Genomic DNA, 19,576 nt, shown 5'->3' with positions numbered 1-19,576 from the left:
AGAGGCGGGAGGCAGGTTCTGGGTGCAGAGTGGCAGAAAGACACATTAGTCTATTTGGAAAGTATGATATACAGGTGGTTGTAACAATTTTTTAACCTCTCAATATACGCACATGGAGGGATTTAAGTGTCTTTTTTAATTTTAAAAGGACCTTTAAGAGGTAAGTTGGAGTCTATTTGATGGTTCTTAGGTCACTGAGGTTGCTACCCTTGGAAAGGACTATTGCAGGATTTACCCCTGAATTATGCTCTTGCCATCTGCCACAAGAGCCTCAGCAGAAGTCAGCTGACATTGGCCATGAGCTACATTAACAGCAGAGAAATCTCATGTTCTAAGAAAACATTGAGACCATGATCAAGACCCCTACAGGGATGTGGTTCAGGGTGGAATATTTGCCTGGCCTGACTCAGATACTGTGGTGTTCTTCTTCTTGCAGAGAACCTGAGTTTGGTTCTTAGCATCCACACTCAGCAATTCACTGTCAACTCCAGCTCCAAGGGACCAGTGTCCTCTGCTGGCCTCCAAGGGTACTGCACTCACATGACATCCACATATAGGCATACACATAAATAGTAAAATATGTGAAGCCAAGCAGTGGTGGTGCAACCTTGATTCCAGCACTCAGGAGGCAGGAGCAGGCTAATTTCTGAGTTCAAGGCCAGCCTGATCTATAGAACTCCAGGGCAGCCAGAGGTACATAGAAAAAAAGAAACTGTCTTGGAAAAACAAAAATACAGTATGTATGTATCTATATGCATATATTATATATGCACTATTTTCAAAATAATTTGAAAAGGTATGAGCCCAACTTTTATTTCTGAAAGCATGTGGAGAGGATTTAAATATCCTCTGCTGTCCTCTCAAGTCTAGATTCTAATTTGTTTTCTGGAACTGTGTTGACAAAGCTCCAACTCTGATGTCTGCATTTCTGCAGGTTGATTTTCGTAAGAAAACCATGTTCTCTCGCCAACTGGCCATAGAGAACTCGAGGCTGTGTTCACAGGCATTGGAAAAGGCCTGACAAAGGTGATCACACAGTTCTGAACTCAGAGGGTTGGGAGAGAGGCGGCATTAATCAACAGTGCTGAGGGGCTGCCGAAGATAAAATGGCTTCTGCAACTAGCCAACGTAGATTCAGGGACGTTGCTACCCACATGCTGGATGCCCCCCCCCCAGGCATTCTCCCCATCGCTTTTCACATCTCAATGTCACCTCTCAAAAGCACCTTGGAGGGCATCAGACCATCTATCCTACTCCTCAGTTTCCCTAGTCTCTCCTCTCCCCCACTGCTGCACCCCCATGGCAAGAGAGAGCCACCCAATATGTAAAAGCAAGAAAGATTCCTTTGCTACATGTCTCCAGCAGGGTCCCTGCCTGGCTCCAGACAGAAGACCCCTTCCCCAGTTCTGACCTTGTCCCCAAGCATGCCAGACTCCCACTTCGGGGGCAGTCTATTCCTTCCAGCTTGCTAAGTGTAGACCCTGCTATCCCATTTGGTCCTCAAATCCCAGCTGGCACCTTCACGCACTGAAAGGCAGAGTTTCCTGGCTGAAGGGTGAGTGAACTCTGACTCGGCCCTATCTTGGAGAACAGCTGGACCATGAGGTCATACAAGCGGCAGCTGAGATTCCCACCCACAGTCCTCTAAAAAAACCAAGTCTAGAGTCCTGTCTTTACTCAGGTCTGTGCCAGCTCCTGGTCCCTGACAGACAGACAGACAGACAGACAGACAGACAGACAGACAGACAGACAGACAGACAGACACACACACACACACACACACACACACACACACACACACACACACACACACACCTTACCCTCCCAGAAACCAGAAGACCAAGGTCTAAAATAAGAGGCTTTAATACAAAAGGGGGCAGGGCCTGGAAAGCACTTAAATAAGGAGGAGTGTCAGGAGCCAGCAACAGGGGGCGCAGGAAGCCTGCGCAGTGGGATGATGCAGACTGAGTTCCGAGCCTCTTTGATCCTCCACCATCGGCCAAGCCTGGAATGAGAGTGTCCGCTGAGGCAGACCCACACCACCCCTCTCCTATTCCCGCCTGGCAAGTGCCACCTTGCCTCGGCCCCACCTCCAATCAGGTACCTGTGCTCCTGTCCCACTCCAGCCACTAAGAAGTCCCCGGCACTGGAGAACTTGAGGCTGTTGATAAAACCAACCTACAAGAGAGAGACACAGTAAGACATCAGAGCATTCCTCACCACAGCTGCCAACATCAAGTCTGATAAAACCAGTCAAAACCCTCCTGCCCCACTCAGGTAGGCCAGTCCTTTCTCCCCGCAGCCTCCGCCAACTGTCTGAGCCAGGGAAGGAAAGAGGGAGTCCCTGCCAGGCTCTGTGACAGCAAGTAGCCTTGCTCATGCGAAGAGCAGAAAGAGCTCATTTTAGGACCCCAGAGTATGGCAAAGACAGGCTTATGCATTTCCCACTTACCAGGGGGATGTCAAAAAGAGGGTCAAGCTGCCGGAAGCCCTCTCCACACTGCCAAAGCCGCACACGAGCATTGTGGGAGCCTTGGAGGACAGAGGGTCAATGAGCAACCCCTCTACCAACTCGCCCTGCGTCCCCTCTCCCCACCTCAGAGTCCCCTCACCTGTGGCCACAAGGTCTGTGTTGAGTAGGGCTGCCACCGATGACACCCAGAAGGGCTGCTCCAGGCCTGGCTCCCCATGCAGCCCGTGGGCCTCACGCTGGAGGGCAAGTGGCCGTTTCTTGGAGAGGCCCCACAAGGCCACGGAGCTGTGAGTAAGGAAGGTAAGTCTGAGGGGCCAGAGCAAAACAGAAGGCAAACAGCAGGGAGGACCAAGCACACAGATCAGCTGAGGGATGTGGACAGGGTCACTGGTCCACAGGAGTCAAGTCCAGCCCCACAGGCAGGAATGCTCACGGGCAATGGTCAGACGCACCAGAAAGGTAACTCTTACCCGTCATCTGCACCTGACACCATGTGCTCCTCATTGATCAGATGGATGCAGTCAATGGAGCCCCTGGAGAGAGAGACTGTGAGGGACAAGGTCCAGCTCGCTCACCCAGCCCACAGAGCCCGACACACCACAGCGGACTGCCTTACTGGTGGCCATAGAAGACGAGCTGGGATTCCTCTGGGATCTTCCACACACGCACAGTCCCATCCCGGCCGCCGGCCGTCACACAGCACTCTCGGCTCAGGGCGTCCAATGCAGCCACAGCATCCTGGTGCCCGAAGCTGGAGGGAGGAACGGGGTTTTGGGGAGCGTGTCACACGAGAACCCACATCCGCATGCTGTCTGCCTGAGCACACTTACAGAGTCTCCACGTAAGAGTTCTCCGCTACGTTCCACACCTTCACAGAGCGGTCGTGGGAAGTGCTGTAGAGCTGGTGGGTACCTCGTCGGAAGGCCAGGCCCTACAGCGAATGGCGAGGGGCAAAGGGGTCAGGACTACGGCAGGGGAGACAGAGGGCAGGCCCAGAGAGGCTCTTCTGAAGCAGGTCACATGACACAGGAAGCCTGCTCCCCTAGAGCACTTTGAGTACCACATTGAGGCCCTGTGTGGAGCCGGGAACACGCTTACTATCCCCAAACACCTGGACACTCCTCAGGCCCTCCCTGATCTCCTTCCATCCCTCCCAATGTCTTCAGCACGTATGCACTTTACACATCACTCACTACCCAGAGAGGAGGACCCCTGAAGATGAGCCAGGGCCTAGCACCAGGTGGGTCCCCTTGGCAGGTATCCAATAAATACCCACAGAGCCTCACCGACACAGCGTCCCGGTGTCCCGTGAAGGTGTACAGGTGCTGGCAGCTTTGGGCTTCCCAAATTAGAATGAGCTTGCTACGGTCACCAGAGGCCTGAGGAATGAAGATAATAGCCACAAGCACACACTACATACCCAAACCACCCACCTGCCTTCAGGACCAACCCGGTCTTACAAGGTACTTGCCATCAGAGGAGATGGCCATGCAGAGGATATGGCTGCTGTGACCTGGAGGCTGTCCCTGGGTCCCCTTCTTGGCTCGAGGAATCACATGCAGCTTCCGCCCACTCTCTACACTCCCTGACAAGAGAGCAAAAAGTTACTGGGATGGGGTACCGCTGGCTGCTTGGCAACCTCCCCTCCCCCAGTATGGAAGCAGCATGGACAAGGGGTCATGAAAAGAGCCCTGCACTTCAGTCCCCAGTGGCATCCAAGACCCCCAGAGGAGGAAGAATGCAAAAGTGTCTTGGAGATTGGAGGTGTATGCTCAGTGTGGACCACGTGCAATGTCCAAGACCTGAATTCAATCCCCAGAACCCACGACTCCCACGGGTTGTTTTCTGACATCTCTACATGTGTGCACACCACACACAAAAAACAAAAGCATTACAAAAAGAAGAAAGAGGGCGCTGGAGAGATGGCTCAGCAGTTAAGAGCACTGGCTGCTCTTCCAGACGACCTGAGTTCAATTCCCAGCAGCTCACAACTGTGAGTCCTGTTCCAGGGGATCCGACGCCCTCAGACATACATGCAGGCAAAACACCAATGTACATAAAATACACTTAAAGTATAAAAAAGGAGGAAGAGGGAGGGAGGGAGAGAGAAAGAGAGAGAGAGGGAGAGAGGGAGAGAGAGAGAGAGAGGGAGGGAGGGAGGGAGAGAGAGAGAGAGGGGGAGAGAAAGAGAGAGAGAGAGAGGGAGAGGGAGAGAGAAAGAGAGAGAGAGGGAGAGAGGGAGAGAGAGAGAGAGAGAGAGAGGGAGAGAAGGAGAGAGAGAGAGAGGGGGAGAGAGAGAGAGGGAGAGAGGGAGAGAGGGAGGGAAGGAGAGAGAGAGGGGGGAGAGAGAGGGAGAGAGGGAGAGAGAGAGAGAGAGAGAGAGAGGGAGAGGGAGAGAGAAAGAGAGAGAGAGGGAGAGAGGGAGAGAGAGAGAGAGAGAGAGAGGGAGAGAAGGAGAGAGAGAGAGAGGGGGAGAGAGAGGGAGGGAAGGAGAGAGAGAGGGGGGGGGAGAGAGAGAGAGAGAGAGAGAGAGAGAGAGAGAGAGAGAGAGAGAGAGAGAGAGAGAGAGAGAGAGAGAGAGAGAGAGAGAGAGAGAGAGAGAGAGAGAGAGGTGCACTGGGACTACTGACATGATCCCTTCCTCTGATGCAGGTGGGAAGGTGAGGACTACGCTCAGGTGTGGAACCCAGAAGGACCAAGACTCCATCCAGTCAGTGTGCAGCCTCAAACACCTTATAGTCCAATTGGTCTCAGTTCCTATTCTTGATGCATGTGCAGAAAACTGAAGGATGTGACTGGACCAACTGAAAGATCCCATTCAGTGTCCAGCAAGCACAGCTCCTAACGCCATCCGCATCCTGTCTCTGCCCCATGGAGCTCGGAAGCCCCACTGCTGGTTGGAAGCTTCGACTGTCACTCACAAAGCCCCCTCTTGGTAGCAAACCTGCCACAGAAGCTCCCATCACCGGGGCTCCACACGGGACACACGCCCTCAAGGTCTCACTCACACTTAATGATGGTGCAGTCTTTGGCGGCGGAGAAGATGGCCAGGTCATCGGGAGTGACAACCAAACATGTGATGGAGAGCTGGTGGCCACGCAAAACTCGAATGTCGGTGGGAGCTGGGGCCTGGATCTGGGCAGACAGGGACTGGGTCACTCACTATGGCTGGAACCATGACACTCCCCACCTGGAACCATTCTTACCCCCGACTCCCCCAGCCAGAAGGAAAACAGGACCCAAGGCTACAAGAATAAAACCCTTTCTTACACAGCCATATCAGCCTAAGCATCCACCGCATTCCACAAAACGGCCTGAGCAGCACTAAGCCATCTGCTTGGCAACCCAGGCGAGTGCACTGACTCTCTCTAACCTTGCACCAAGTGCCCTGCACACTCACCTCCTTTGCCACCGATTTCTGTAGCCTGCCTCTCTGCTCGAGCTGCAAAGAGAGGGGGAAAGAGGAGTGAGGACGGGGAGGAGGCCCAGTGCCCTCCACACTCACACCCTGCCCTCCATACTCACCACGTCCTCTTTCAAGCGCCCTGCCACCTGATCCTCCTCAAACGCACGAGCTTCAGCCTTCTCCTCCTCTGTACAGGGCAGACCAGTCCACAGAATCCAAGGCTGAGGGAGGTCCCCGTCCCTCCTCCCATCCCATGCCTAGCCCTCCACCCCAGGGCTGGGCCATGACTGCCTATTCTGCAGGAAGCTCCCATGCCTCAGCAGAGGGAAGGGGAAACTAGACAGTCCCTTCCTGACTTCATTTATCAGAATGGGCTTAGCTGGTCTAGTCTTTCATGCAGAATACTGGCCCATTAGAGATCCTAGCCACCCTCCACAAGGTAGCCAACATCGGCAGCACTAGCGGACAATGGGAACCCATGTGAGTGACCAGATACTGGGGCTGCAACACAGACAGCAGACAGGCTGTGGCAGAGACCCTGACCTCCATCTAGTCCCCCAGCTCACCTTGCTGCCTGAGCTGTTCAAGGTAGAGTTTGGCCAAGCGTAGCTTCTTCTCCTGTGCAGTCTCCTCTAGCTCCTCCTCCTCTTCTTCCTCTGTTTTCCTTGGAGCCAAGCTATGGGAAGAAGGGACTGAGTCTAAGGAGCTGGCCCCCAGGACTAGGCTTCCTCAAAGCCAGCCCTGCCATTGTCAATCCCAAAGGCCGATGACACGTGTGTGAAACTGAAGGATGTGACTTGACCAACTGAAAGATCCCATTCAGTGTCCACCCGGCACAACGTGAAAATGGCCAACTTTTCCAAAATAGGTGAAGGATCTAAAACAGACATTTCTCCGAAGACACACAATAAGCACACAAAATATATTTAACATCATTAATATAAAAAAAGTTAAAACATACCAGATGTGGTAGTATGAGCCTTTAATCCCATCACTCAGAAGGCAAAGGCAAGTGGATCTCTATAAGTTTGAGACCAGCCTGGTCTACACAGTCCCAGGACAGCAGGGTTACAAAGTAAGTACCCACCCCAAAACCAAAACACCTCTCAGGAAGGTCAAGCTAAGCCATGACCCAGAGTTCTGATCTTCCTGAGTTTACACAAACCAGTCATTGGTTATTTAAGGGACATAGAGAAAAGTAGGAGCCGGGCGGTGGTGGCGCACGCCTTTAACCCCAGCACTCGCCTTTAACCCCAGCACTCGCCTTTAACCCCAGCACTCGCCTTTAACCCCAGCACTCGGGAGGCAGAGGCAGGCGGATCTCTGTGAGTTCGAGGCTGGGCTGGACCGATAGCCTCCAAAACAATACAGAGAAACCCTGTCTCGTAAAAACAAACAAAAAAAAAAAAGTAGGAAAAGTGGTGGGAGATAGGCTCATCAGTACCAGCACTTGTTATTAAACCTTATAAATTCAATTTAGCAATTCTGTTTTTTTATCTTTTTGGTTTTCCAAGACATTGTTTCTCTGTGTTTCGCTGGCTGTCCTGGAACTTGCTCTGTAGATCTGGCTGGCCTCAAACTCAGAGATCCATCTGCTTTCTGCCTCCCAAGTGGTGAGATTGAAGGTGTGTGCCACCACAACTGGCATCATTTTTTTGTTAAAAAGTAGCTTTTGTAAGAAAACATATTTCAGCCCTGAATTTTATGTGTATACATTTATTTTTATTTTTGCCCATGTTAGAGGATCAGTAAAAGAAAACTGAGTGATGTTTCTATAGTTAATAGATTTCGCCGGGCGTTGGTGGTGCACACCTTTAATCCCAGCACTCAGGAGGCAGAGGCAGGCGGATCTCTGTGATTTCGAGGACAGCCTGGTCTACAGAGTTCCAGGACAGCCTCTAAAGCCACAGAGAAACCCTATCTCGGAAAAAAAAATCATTTCATAATACAACTTCTTAAAATACTTAAAAGTGGGCTGGAAGCCGGGCGTTGATGGCACACACCTTTAATCTCAGTACTTGGGAGGCAGAGACAGACGGACCTCTGTGAGTTCCAGGCCAGCCTGGTCTACAGAGTGAGTTCCAGGACAGCCTCCAAAGCCATACAGAGAAATCCTGTCTGGGGAGGGGGGAGTGGGCAAGAAAGATGGTCAGGTAAGAGCTCTTGCCACTCTTGCAGAGAGCCTGTGTTCGATCCCCAGCACCCACATTGGTGGCTCACAAGCACCTGTCACTTCAGTTCCAGGGGACCCAATGGCCTCAGTTCTCCTTGACCATCTGCACACAGGTAGTACATACAAACTCATGCATGTACATGTATATACATACAATTAAAAACAAACAAAAAAAGAGTTTAGCACATGTGCTGGAGGCAGAAGCAGGGAAATGTCTTTGAGTTTGAGGCCAGCCTGATCTACATAGCTAGTTCCAGGAGAGCTACATAGAAAGACCTTATTTCAAAAGAGAATGTCTCCATGAGAAGTTAAGGCAACACATGTTTACTTTTAGAAGCAGAATTGCTAGCCAGGCCTGTAATCTCAGCACTCAGGAGGTAGAAACAGGTAGACCTATGAGTTCAAGGTCACCCTGGTATACAGGGCAAATGCTACAGAGAAACCCTAATGGACAGAGAGAGGGACACAGATTTGCAAAGTCCAGTTTATAAGGAAGACTTCAGGATTCCCTGGCCTGAGAACCTCCACCCCTAGGGAGGACACTTTGTCCCAATCTTTGAAACATTGTAGCCACCCCCATCACCTACTGAAATAAGGGGATTGTCCAAACCCCTCCCTCAATTCTGTACCTTCCACCCCAGGATACTTACACCTCAAACTTGTCTCTGATCCCTGAATGACTTCCCTACCTCTCCATGACACTCCTCATCTCTCCAAGCCCTATTTTTTTTTTTTTTTGGTTTTTGTGACAGGGTTTCTCTGTATTGTTCCAAGCCCTATTTTTAAAAAGCTTCCGTTCTCAGAACACATACCTGCACAATGCACTCCTTCCTATAACACCTCTCTGTTTGCCTCCCACCTATCCCCAACAGTGAAACCAGTCCCTAATGCTAGAGTCAAGAGAAAGCTAGATATGTGTCAATAAACACTGTGTCTTTAACTACTTCAGAAGCTAAAACGTGAGGCAGGCGGATCTCTGTGAGTTCGAGACCAGCCTGGTCTACAAGAGCTAGTTCCAGGACAGTCTCCAAAGCCGCAGAGAAACCCTGTCTCGAAAAACCAAAAAAAAAAAAGAAGGTAAAACGTAGGATCATTTGAGACTAGGAATCCAGGGCCACATTGAACAATACTCATTTCAAACAAGGATGCCAGCAATTGTGACACTGTCTGAAAATGGAATCAAGAAGTTGCAGGTGTGGTTCTGCAACCTTCTCCCCTTGCTTCTCAATCCAGTCTTGTGCCTTCATCCTTGCCATGAAGCAAGAAAGAAAAAAAAAAGGTCTCAAGCAAGCTCTCCCCCACAAGGATCCAGGGCCCTCCCCATAGACACACCAGATAAAAGACACCTCACAGCCAGTTATCGGAGGAAAGACCCACGATCTGTGAGACAAAGGCAATGCCGAGTTCTCCACACAGCTCTCACTGAGTCTTCCATTCACCGTGAGCCTCAGTTTACCCTTCCCCCTCGATGGAAAAAAAATGCTCACCTCTCGCTCTCAGAATCGCTGGAAATTTCTTCATTCATCTTGCCACCACCTTTGGATTTGCCCCTGTCCCGAGCAGAGTCGACCTGGAAATAATACGATCCTTTCTTGGTCTAGGGCCCCGGAACTGAGAAAAGCAGTAGCGCCTGGCCCTGGCCAAGCGGAAGGCTTCCCAGGATTCGGTGGGTGGAAGACAGAGGTCGAGCGAGGCTGGATCCAGATGGGGCCCTGAGTAATGGGATGGGGTCCTGGGCGAAGCTAAGGATCCAGATGGGGCCCTGGGATGGAAGAATGGCTGTCCCAGTAGCGAGATCGGTGGCGCCCGAGGAAACGCCATGCTCACCTTCCGACGCCGCTTGCCGGCCACCGCATCGGCCCCGGACCCGGGGGCCGGCTTTGCCCGCTTCCGAGTTGCCATAGCGGTGGACATGCTCATCTAGTGGGTGCTGCAGCGGCCGCGGGGGAACTCACATGGCTGCTAAACCCCGGCCGCATGGCAAGACCCGAAGCCCTGATAGGTTCCTTCGGCGCGGCGGGCCCCGCCCTCCGCAGCTCCATTGGACCCTGCAGAAGACCGCGCCACTCCCCCAATCGTCTATTGGGCCGGCCAGCTGGCCACGCCTCCAAGAGCTCCGAGGAGCTCCGGCGCCAGGCTGGAGTAGGAAACACAAGTCTCTCTTCCTGTTTCCGGCCTGGGTCTGTGGCGCTTGCGCTCTGCTACCTCCCGCCTGACAGGGAGGGGCGGGACCAGGACATTCTTTGCGCTTGAGTCGCATGACCGCTTGGGGGAGCCAGAGGTGCGGAGGTCTGCGTTCCATTTTCCCAGTCTGGGGCCGCGACAAGGCTAACCCAGCCAGGCTCAGAGAACACTGGCTGTTCTTCTATAGGTCCTGAGTTCAATTCCCAGCAACCACATGGTGGTTTACAACCATCTGTAATGACATCTGCTGCCCTCTTCTGGCATGTAGGCATACGTACATACAGACAGAACACTGTGTACATAATAAATACATAAATAAATCTTAAAAAAAAAAGTTTACCCAGCTAGGCTCTAAAACACAGAGACCGGAGTCCAGGCGGCCCTGGACAGGAGGCAGTATCCAAACCCGGGGCCCGTGTCACCGGGCAAGTAACGGATACATGCTGCATGCGCCTGGCCGAAGCTGCGTGAGGGGCGTGTCAGGCCCTGCCGTTTGGGATGTGTCTAGATTAGTGTCCTCTCATCTGTGGGACCGGCCACCAATCTCAGCCTGCCCAGCCTCTGACTCACCCCACTAGGAGCCAAATAACTGGAATCCTACACCACCCCTTATTCTCTCTCCCCTGCTCTGGTGGTTGCTGGGAAATCCTACCATAAGACAAGCGGAAAGCTTGCAGAGGGTCACCAGACAGGAGCCCGGACTTGGAACTTGCTTCTTGGGAGCATTCCTGATACCCGGCTGGGTGACAGCCACCTCTTCCAGGGTCCTGTTTCTTTGGGGTGAGTGTCCTGTGGTCCTGCCCTGGAGTCCTCTGCAGGGCAGGGCAGGGTGCGTGTAAGTGGCTTCTTATCGCTGGCAGTTGAAGGCCACTTATCTGAAACCTTGGCTGGCACCCTGGAACTTCGGAGTGTTAGGAAGAGGCTTCTATACCTCAGCTCTAGAGAGGTAGATCTGGCTACAGAAGGGCTGCTTCTTGCGCTGCCCTCGCCCCCCAGCCCCCACCCCGCTCCCCTCACCCCTACCCTCCAAGACAGGTGATTCAGTCCAGCTGTCTTGCCATGCTTAGTGACAGGAGGAGGAAGTGTTCTAGAAAGGGAGATGTCAACAAGTGGGAGGGACTAATCTCCTTTCACTTTCCTATTACCTCAGGGCAAGGCACGGAAATGCTGGAGGGTAGGGACCGACTTCTTCCTAGCCCGGGGTGGGCAGACTGGACAGGCTCTAACCTTGCACTTACAGCTTGGGGAGGGGGCGTATCTGAGGTGCAGTTTTAAAAGTGGGGATTTGTGTACCAAGAATTAGGAGGAGGCCAGCTCCCTAAAAGGAGATCCTGAACACTCCCTACCCCTCACCCCAGGATAACCATGGCTCCAAAACGAAAGTCTTCAGTGCAACCTGAGGGCTCCCAGAAGAAGCGACGGGGGACAGGGGAGGAGGACAGTTTCCGATCCGCTGCCGAGGCTCTCAGAGCAGCCCCTGCAGAGCAGCACATCATCCGTGTGGACCCCGCATGCCCACTCAGCCGCAACCCCAGAGCTCAGGTGAGCTGCACCCGTGTTTGGTTCACAGCCTTCTCCGTGGGGGTCTCTGTTCTAGCCTAGTTCAAAGTCTCTAAGTAAGGCAGGGCTTGCTTCCACGTTGCTTACAGGTAGACTGTGTTCTGTCAGGTCAGTGTGTCACGTCTGACCGTCAGACACTGTGGTGTTGCCTCTTGCATCACACTCGAGGAAGGGGTCTGACTCATCTGCCCCCGGGGCTCACCAGCGCTCCCTCAACCTCGTCCCTCAGGGCAGAGCCAGGTCTCTTTCAGATCCCCGCCCCGCCCCCAGGGAACAGTCGCATCCCCTCCAAATTCCCACTCCCACAGCAGGGCTTAGTCACAGCCAGTCAGACTGTGTCCCCAAGGGCAGAGCCATTATACCAAGTGCAAAAATAGGACCCTTCCTGACGTCCGCTGGTTCCCACGCCCAGTCCATGCCCAGCCAAGCTGCCTCCCGGCCTCGCCCCACACAGGTCCACGAGGACTATGACTGTACCTTGAACCAGACCAACATCGGCAACAACAATAATAAGTTCTACATCATCCAGCTGCTGGAGGAGGACGGCCGCTTCTTCTGCTGGAACCGCTGGGGCCGGGTGGTGAGTGACCCACCACCCATGGCGGCTGTGCCTCCCCCCCCCTCCCCGCCCCTCCTCAGCACACACTTCAGGAGTCCCGCCTCACCTTCGGCTGTTCAGAGGCAATCAGCCTAGACCAGAGGCCAGCAGACATTTCTGATGGGCACACCCCTGAAAGTTGCCACTTACAGGGAGAGGTGGGCCAGACCAAGATGAACCCCTTCCCCTGCCTGGAAGATGCCAAGAAGGACTTTGAGAAGAAGTTTCGGGAGAAGACAAAGAACAAGTGGAAGGAGCGGGACCACTTTGTGGTGCATCCCAACAAGTACACTCTTATTGACGTGCAGGGGGACGCTGAAACCCAAGTGGCTGAGGTGAAGGTGAAGGGGAGGGCAGTAGGGGACACAGGGAAGGGGCTGCCGGCCCGGAAGTCCACCCTCATGCTGGCCGCCCTCTCTGGCCTCAGCCTGGGCCCTTTCCAGTGTCCTGCCCTGCTCCCTGTGTGGGCGTCCATTCAGGCTTTCTCTCCACAGGTGGATGGAGGCCCAGTGAGGTCTGAGGTTAAGCCCTGCTCCCTAGACCCGGCCACTCAGAAGCTCATCACCAACATCTTCAGCAAAGAGATGTTCAAGGACGCGATGACCCTCATGAACCTGGGTGAAGAGGGGCCCTGAGCAGAGTGGCAGGGTCCCCATACCAGGGGGACAGGGCTAAGACTATCCCTTCATCCCCCAGATGTGAAGAAGATGCCCTTGGGAAAGCTGAGCAAACAGCAGATTGCGCGGGGCTTTGAGGCCCTGGAAGCTCTGGAGGAGGCCATAAAAGGCCCCGCAGGCGGTGGCCAGAGCCTAGAGGAACTGTCCTCCCGCTTCTACACCGTCATCCCACACAACTTCGGCCGCAGCCGGCCCCCGCCCATCAGCTCCCCTGAGATTCTTCGTGCCAAGAAGGACATGCTGCTGGTGAGGGCTGGCAGGCACTGAGGATACCAGACAGACTGGGCGAAGAGGAGAGGAGCAGATGGTCCTGGGACCCAGGTTGCAACGGGCAGGCTGTGGACCAAGAGAGGAGAAAGTCAGACAGACATGGGGTGGGACGGGCAGGTGGGGCGTCTGTCCCATGGGAGGGTGGGGTGGAAGTGGGAGCCCAGGAGGCGGACAAGCCCCGGCGCCCGTTGCCTCAGGTGCTGGCAGACATCGAGCTGGCCCAGACCTTGCAGGCAGCCCCTGGGGAGGAGACACTGCAAGAAGTGCCACACCCACTGGACCGGGACTACCAGCTCCTCAGGTGCCAGCTTCAACTGCTGGACAGTGGGGTGCCCGAGTACAAGGTGAGCCCCGCCCTCCTGCCCTCCTGCCCTCCTGCCCTCCTGCCCTTGAGGTGCCTGGGGAGCCCTGGCTCTCAGCATTCTCTCCTGAATGCCCAGACCTAAGGAGAGCTCTGGAGTGGAGAACCACGGCGCACTAGTGTCTGAGTCTCCCAGCCTTGGTCACCAGGCTCTGTTCTCCACAGGCAATACAGACCTACCTGGAACAGACCAGCGACACCTACAGATGCCCAGCTCTGCGACATGTGTGGAAAGTGAACAGAGAAGGAGAGGTGAGGAGTGTCCAGCCCCTATGTCACCACCCTGTCCCTTAAGGGACAACGTTTACTTACCACTCCTTGCTAAGCTGGTTCAGCAAAACTCTGACCGGTTTCTACCAGGCCCAGTGCATGTCAGCGACCTGTGGGGCCCTAGGCTTCAGTCACACTCTCCGAGAAGAGGGAGGGACACATGAACCTACAGGCGGCATGTTATTACTATTTCCTGCCTTTCCCCCACTCAGGGACACAGGTTCCAGGCTCACTCCAAACTGAGCAACCGGAGGCTGCTGTGGCACGGCACCAATGTGGCCGCGGTGGCCGCTATCCTCACCAGCGGGCTACGAATCATGCCGCACTCTGGTGGCCGTGTTGGCAAGGGTATCTATTTCGCCTCAGAGAACAGCAAGTCAGCTGGCTATGGTGAGGTGCCCCTGGGTCAAGACCTGGGTTGGGGTGGAGGCACCAGGATGGACTGGGCCCTTTCCTGAGAGGTAAATCCTAGAAGCATTACTGACCTGACCAGAGCACACAGTGAGGAGCCCCAGGTCGCGAGGACTTGAGAAGCACCTGGCAGTCGGGGACATGCCATCCTGCAAGAGGGAGGCAGAAAGGATGAGAGTAGCAAAGACTCCGAGCAGGAAAAGAGAAACCTTGAAGGACGGGGAGAAAGAAAGTTGTGTGGGCCAGGCCTTGCCAGCATGTTCTGTGCAGAAGGAGAGGCAGGGACTTGGAGCCAGAGCCACAGAGGTGGCTGTGCACATTGAAGATCTCAGTGGCTGCAGCCGTAGAGAAGATGGCAGCGGAAGGGAGGGTGATTCTATCTCTCTATCTCTCTCTCTCTCTCTCTGCCTCTCTCTGCCTCTCTCTGTCTCTCTGATTCTATCTCTGTCTCTGTCTGTCTGTCTCTCTTTCTGCCTCTCTCTCTCTGCCTCTCTCTGTCTGCCTCTCTCTGTCTCTCTGATGCTATCTCTGTCTGTCTGTCTCTCTCTCTCTCTGCCTCTCTCTGTCTGCCTCTCTCTGTCTCTCTGATGCTATCTCTGTCTGTCTGTCTCTCTCTCTCTCTCTGCCTCTCTCTGTCTGCCTCTCTCTGTCTCTCTGATGCTATCTCTGTCTGTCTGTGTCTGTCTGTCTCTCTCTCTCTGCCTCTCTGCCTCTCTGTCTCTCTGATTCTATCTCTGTCTGTCTGTGTCTGTCTGTCTCTCTCTCTCTCTCTGCCTCTCTCTGTCTGCCTCTCTGTCTCTCTGATTCTATCTCTGTCTGTCTGTGTCTGTCTGTCTGTCTCTCTCTCTCTTTCTCTCTCTCCACCCCCCCATCCCCATTGGCCCTGGCCCCAGGGCCACAGAAATTACAGAGATGATTTGAGAGACTCCATGAGCAGAGTGTGTGAGGCAGGAGTATGGCTGTTGGAGAAGGACACAGGCATCTCCAGTGGCTTCCACTGGCATGGTCAGGGTGTCCTCACTTTACAGTGACCACAGCAGCCCAGGCTGAACACAGCATTGGAGGCCACCCCGCACCTGCCGGTCCAAGAAAGCAAGGTTATAACCAAGAACAAATGGACCGAAGCCCTTGGTGGACAAAGGAGTCTACCGAGAGACAGAGGACCCCAAGGAAGACTGACTGGGGGGGGCAGGGCTCAGAAGACCTATGGAAAGATTCTTGAGGAGCGCCAGTGACTGAGTGAACAGAGCAGGCCAGGGAGAGGTGCCCCTTCCCAGCTCCCCGGCTGGGATAGTCACTGACTCCTTAACTGAGAGCCTGTGGGAGGTGGGGGAGGGGATGGGAGGGACAGGCCAGGATGAGGGGTGCGGGCACAGGGCAAGAGCTGTCCCGGGCTGCGAAACTGGCAGAGACAACATTGTCACTGCAGGAGAGAGCTGGGCAGGGGCCCGCGCTGCTTCCTGCTGCCACTGAACCTCCGTGTCCTCCAGTTACTCCCATGCATTGTGGGGACCTCCAGGTGGGCTACATGTTCCTGGGCGAGGTGGCCCTAGGCAGAGAGTACCACATCACCGTCGATGATCCCAGCTTGAAGAGTCCACCCCCCTGGCTTTGACAGTGTCATCGCCAGAGGCCAAACAGAGCCTGGTGAGCCCCAGCTATCAGCAGGCCTATAGATGAAAGTGGAGTCGGCGGAAGGGACTGGGGCGTTTGCAGAAAGAGGGCAACAGAGGGAGTGGACTATATACAGACAAAAACATGCAGTCTTCCTGGGAGGACTGATCCTCTGTGTCATCCAACAAACGCCCTCCGAGTCAACAAATCCCTCCAGGGTGTCTAGAGAGGGCTGAAAGAGTCATGCCATTGGTTGGGGCTTGGGGGGGTTGGGAGGGGGCGAATGGGGAGGGGACTGGAGAGTCACAGGTAGCACCGGGCACCAGTGAGCCCTTGGCTCTCCATCCCTTACAGATCCCACCCAGGACATTAAACTCGAGCTGGACGGGCAGCAGGTAGTGGTGCCTCAAGGCCGGCCTGTGCCGTGTCCGTCGTTCAGACGTTCCCACTTCAGCCAGAGCGAGTACCTCATATACAAGGAGAGCCAGTGTCGTCTGCGCTACCTGCTGGAGATCCACTTCTGAACTGCTTGCCCTTCCCAAGTCCCAGGCTGGGCCATGATCTCGATCTTCACGCTCCTCTGTCTGGCTCCCATACTTCCGTTGGGTTCCAAGAACATAATACTTGCCAGGCACATTGGCACACACCTATAGCCCCATCTAGTCAGGAGGCAGAGGCAAGACAAACACTACCCTGTGAGCTGGCGGCCAGTCTGGGCTACATAGTAAGACAAGTATATAAAAAAATATTACAATCATGAGACAAAGCCAATTAACAATGTTCTGAAGCAGGCAATGATGATTCATGCCTGTAATCCCAGTACTTGGGAGGCTGAGGCAGGAGAATCACTGTGGATTCAAAGACAGCCTGGGCTAAACAGTGAGTTCCAGGCTAGCTTGAGCTACAGAGTGTGACCCTGCCTCAAAAATATGCAAGTCAAAGAGCCGGGCATTGGTGGCGCACGCCTTTAATCCCAGCACTTGGGAGGCAGAGGCAGGCGGATCTCTGTGAGTTCGAGACCAGCCTGGTCTACAAGAGCGAGTTCCAGGACAGCCTCCAAAGCCACAGAGAAACCCTGTCTCGAAAAACCAAAAAAAATTAAAAAAAAATATGCAAGTCAATGTTCTGGTCAATGATGGGCTGCACATACTAAGGTTAGATAACTTAATGACACTGTTGTCATCTCAGTATGTATAGACAGGCTACACACCATAACAAAATCACCTAGTGGCACAGTCATGAGAATGTATCACCATCATGAAGTAAAAAAATGACGGCACATTGTCATTATCTATAGTTATTGTGTTGTGCAATAGATTCTTGAACCCATTTGTCCTGTCTGAATTTTGTATACACAAATTCAATTTTTATACAATTTATTTGTATGTGCATTGGCGTTTTACCTGCATACATGTCCATGTGAGGGTGTCGGATCCCCTGAAACAAGACTTACAGACAGTTGTGAGATGACATGTGGGTTCTGGGAATTGAACCTGAGTCCTCTGGAAGAGCAGCCGGTGCTCTTAACCGTTGAGCCATCTTTCCAGCCCAAGTTCAACTTTTTAAGGCTCCACATATTAAGTGACATCTTGTGGTATTTGTCTTTCTGTGCCTGGCTAACATAATGTCCTGCAGGTTGTCCCATGTTGTGTCAAACACCAGTATTTCCTTTTTAAAGGCTGAATAGTATTCCATTACATGTTCACACCACAGTTTCTTTGCCTATTCACCTATCACGGGGCACTCAGGATGATTTATGTCTTGGCTATTGTGAACAATGCTGAAAAAAAAATCAACCTACTGGTTTCATTTCCTTTGGAGTAGTGGGATTGCTGAATCCATCTCACCTCTTCCTGCCAGGCCCCTCCTGAGTCTCAAAGGGTGATTCCAATACCCTCTGATGGCCATGGCTATGACCCCAGAACCTTGCCTCCTAAAGGGATATTTAAAGAGGCACAGGCTAAGATGGGTTAGATCCTATTTCTAACATTAGTTCATGCACTCTGCCAACTGAGTTACATCTCCAGCCCATTTGGGGGTTTTCTTTTATTTCTGTTTTGTGGCTGGAGACTGAAGGGGAGCCTTGGGCATGTTAAGGGAAGTGCTATAACACTGAGCTACATCGCAGCCTCACAGGCAGGTTAAACGTGAGCCCCTGGCCTCAGCTTGTTCTATGAGACAGTGGTCACAGCTTCTGTTCTCTCCATGGTGGCCCTACACATGGCAGCTCCAGCTGAACACCAGGAAGTATGTGCTCACCTGAACTGTGATGGCCGCACCCACTCCTGCCCACTCAAGGCTATCCCTGTAACACCTATCTCTTCTAATAACCGAGCGAGCATCCAAAGAGGGGCCTCATCCCAAACTCAGAAACGGTTATTTGGAAACCCACCTGATTCTGTCTCCTTAGCTTAAACACTGCCAGGTGAACCAAGCGCCCCTGTGTGTCTCACATCTAGACATTATAAACACGCTGAATCTGAATCAGAGGGGCACAGCTCGGCACTCCTCAAAAATTGACAGCTGTCATCTGGACACCCCTGTCCTAGCCTGGGGTGCAAGTGCCAGAAAGCAAGGTCAGGGTCCTGCTCGTGGGTCAACTGTCACTTTCTGTCTTTTATGTTACTTTTAACCAGAAAAATGTTCCTCAACCATTTTTCCTTTGGTAACATTAACTTTTTTGAGACAGGGTCTTGCTGTATTGCTTAGGCTGCCCTTGAACCCTTGACCCTCCCACTTCACCCTCCCAAGCGCTAGTGTTGCCAATGTGTGACATCACATCCAGCTAGCTTTGACATTCGGGAGAGTGCACACCAGACAGTTGTTTCACGGAACGTCTCCTTAAGTTATGCTTTATGTGTATGGGTGTCTTGCCTGCATTTATGTCTGTGTTCCACTTGCATGCCTGGTGCCCACAGAGACCAGAAGAGGGCATCAGATCCCTAGCACTGGAGTTAGAGATGGTTGTGAGCTGCCTAGTGTGAAGCCTGGCAACTTGAGTTTGATCTCCAGAACCCAACCCACATAAAGGTGAATGGCCTCCACACGCATGCCACAGCAGCCCGACACATTCCCCACGATAATACTAAGATGAAATGGAAGACCCTTCTGTAAAGAGAAGCCTTCCTGCCAGCCTGGTTCCAGAGCCGCATGAGTCCCAAATGAACACACAGGAGGCTGTATTAATTATGAAGCTGTTGGCCTTGCTTGTTTCTTACTAGTTAACTCTGACTTAAGTATTTATCCCATAATTGCTAATCTAAGTATTTCTCTTACCGGAGAGGTTTCCGGGCTTCCTACCCCCATGGCGGTACATCTTGACTCTCTGAGTTTCTCCTGTGTTTCTCCTACCCAGAGTCCTCCTAGATTCCTAGTCCCACCTATCTTGGTTCCCTATTGGCCAAAAGTGCTTTATTGACATATACACAGGACTTCCCCCATCACCCTTCCTGTCCTTCTCCTCACTCATCTGCTGGAGTGAGCCCACTGCACTGATCTTTGACTTATCCTCCTTGCATTCCTCTGCAGTGTCACACGACAAAGAACTCTATTTGTTTAATACAGGGTCTCGCTATGTAG

General features: G+C 53.0%; 2 protein-coding genes across 3 annotated transcripts; one reads left to right on the top strand and one right to left on the bottom strand.

Annotated features, from left to right (window-relative positions):
• Positions 1–1,847: 1,847 nt before the first annotated feature.
• On the bottom strand, positions 1,848–11,020 carry Rrp9 (ribosomal RNA processing 9, U3 small nucleolar RNA binding protein). 2 transcript variants are annotated; one of them, XM_040739551.1, is made up of 15 exons: positions 10,889–11,020; positions 9,540–9,622; positions 6,446–6,555; positions 5,999–6,066; positions 5,874–5,915; positions 5,482–5,608; positions 3,934–4,058; positions 3,760–3,852; positions 3,304–3,404; positions 3,090–3,224; positions 2,944–3,006; positions 2,613–2,758; positions 2,453–2,532; positions 2,105–2,178; positions 1,848–2,005 (listed from the first exon to the last, which is right to left on the bottom strand). In XM_040739551.1, exons 1-15 carry the CDS (start codon positions 10,889–10,891, stop codon positions 1,912–1,914), a joined length of 1,344 nt encoding a protein of 447 aa, XP_040595485.1. In that variant the 5' UTR covers positions 10,892–11,020; the 3' UTR covers positions 1,848–1,911. The 2 variants fall into 2 exon arrangements, with proteins under 2 accessions (XP_040595485.1, XP_005074922.1); XM_005074865.4 differs by lacking the exon at positions 10,889–11,020 and adding an exon at positions 9,880–10,211.
• Parp3 (poly(ADP-ribose) polymerase family member 3) lies at positions 10,884–16,925 on the top strand. The gene is given in 12 exon segments (XM_040739550.1): positions 10,884–11,016; positions 11,595–11,778; positions 12,251–12,376; positions 12,547–12,729; positions 12,889–13,012; positions 13,091–13,317; positions 13,539–13,685; positions 13,868–13,954; positions 14,185–14,362; positions 15,874–15,983; positions 15,985–16,030; positions 16,352–16,925. Coding segments are annotated over 11 exon segments (1,575 nt in total). The 5' UTR covers positions 10,884–11,016; positions 11,595–11,601; the 3' UTR covers positions 16,522–16,925.
• Positions 16,926–19,576: the final 2,651 nt, after the last annotated feature.

Source organism: Mesocricetus auratus, unplaced genomic scaffold, assembly GCF_017639785.1.
Source record: "Mesocricetus auratus isolate SY011 unplaced genomic scaffold, BCM_Maur_2.0 Super-Scaffold_100691, whole genome shotgun sequence".
In the NCBI taxonomy this organism is placed as follows: domain Eukaryota; kingdom Metazoa; phylum Chordata; class Mammalia; order Rodentia; family Cricetidae; genus Mesocricetus; species Mesocricetus auratus.
The sequence above is the reverse complement of the archived record's forward strand: the minus strand, read 5'-3'. Positions and strand labels throughout refer to the sequence as shown.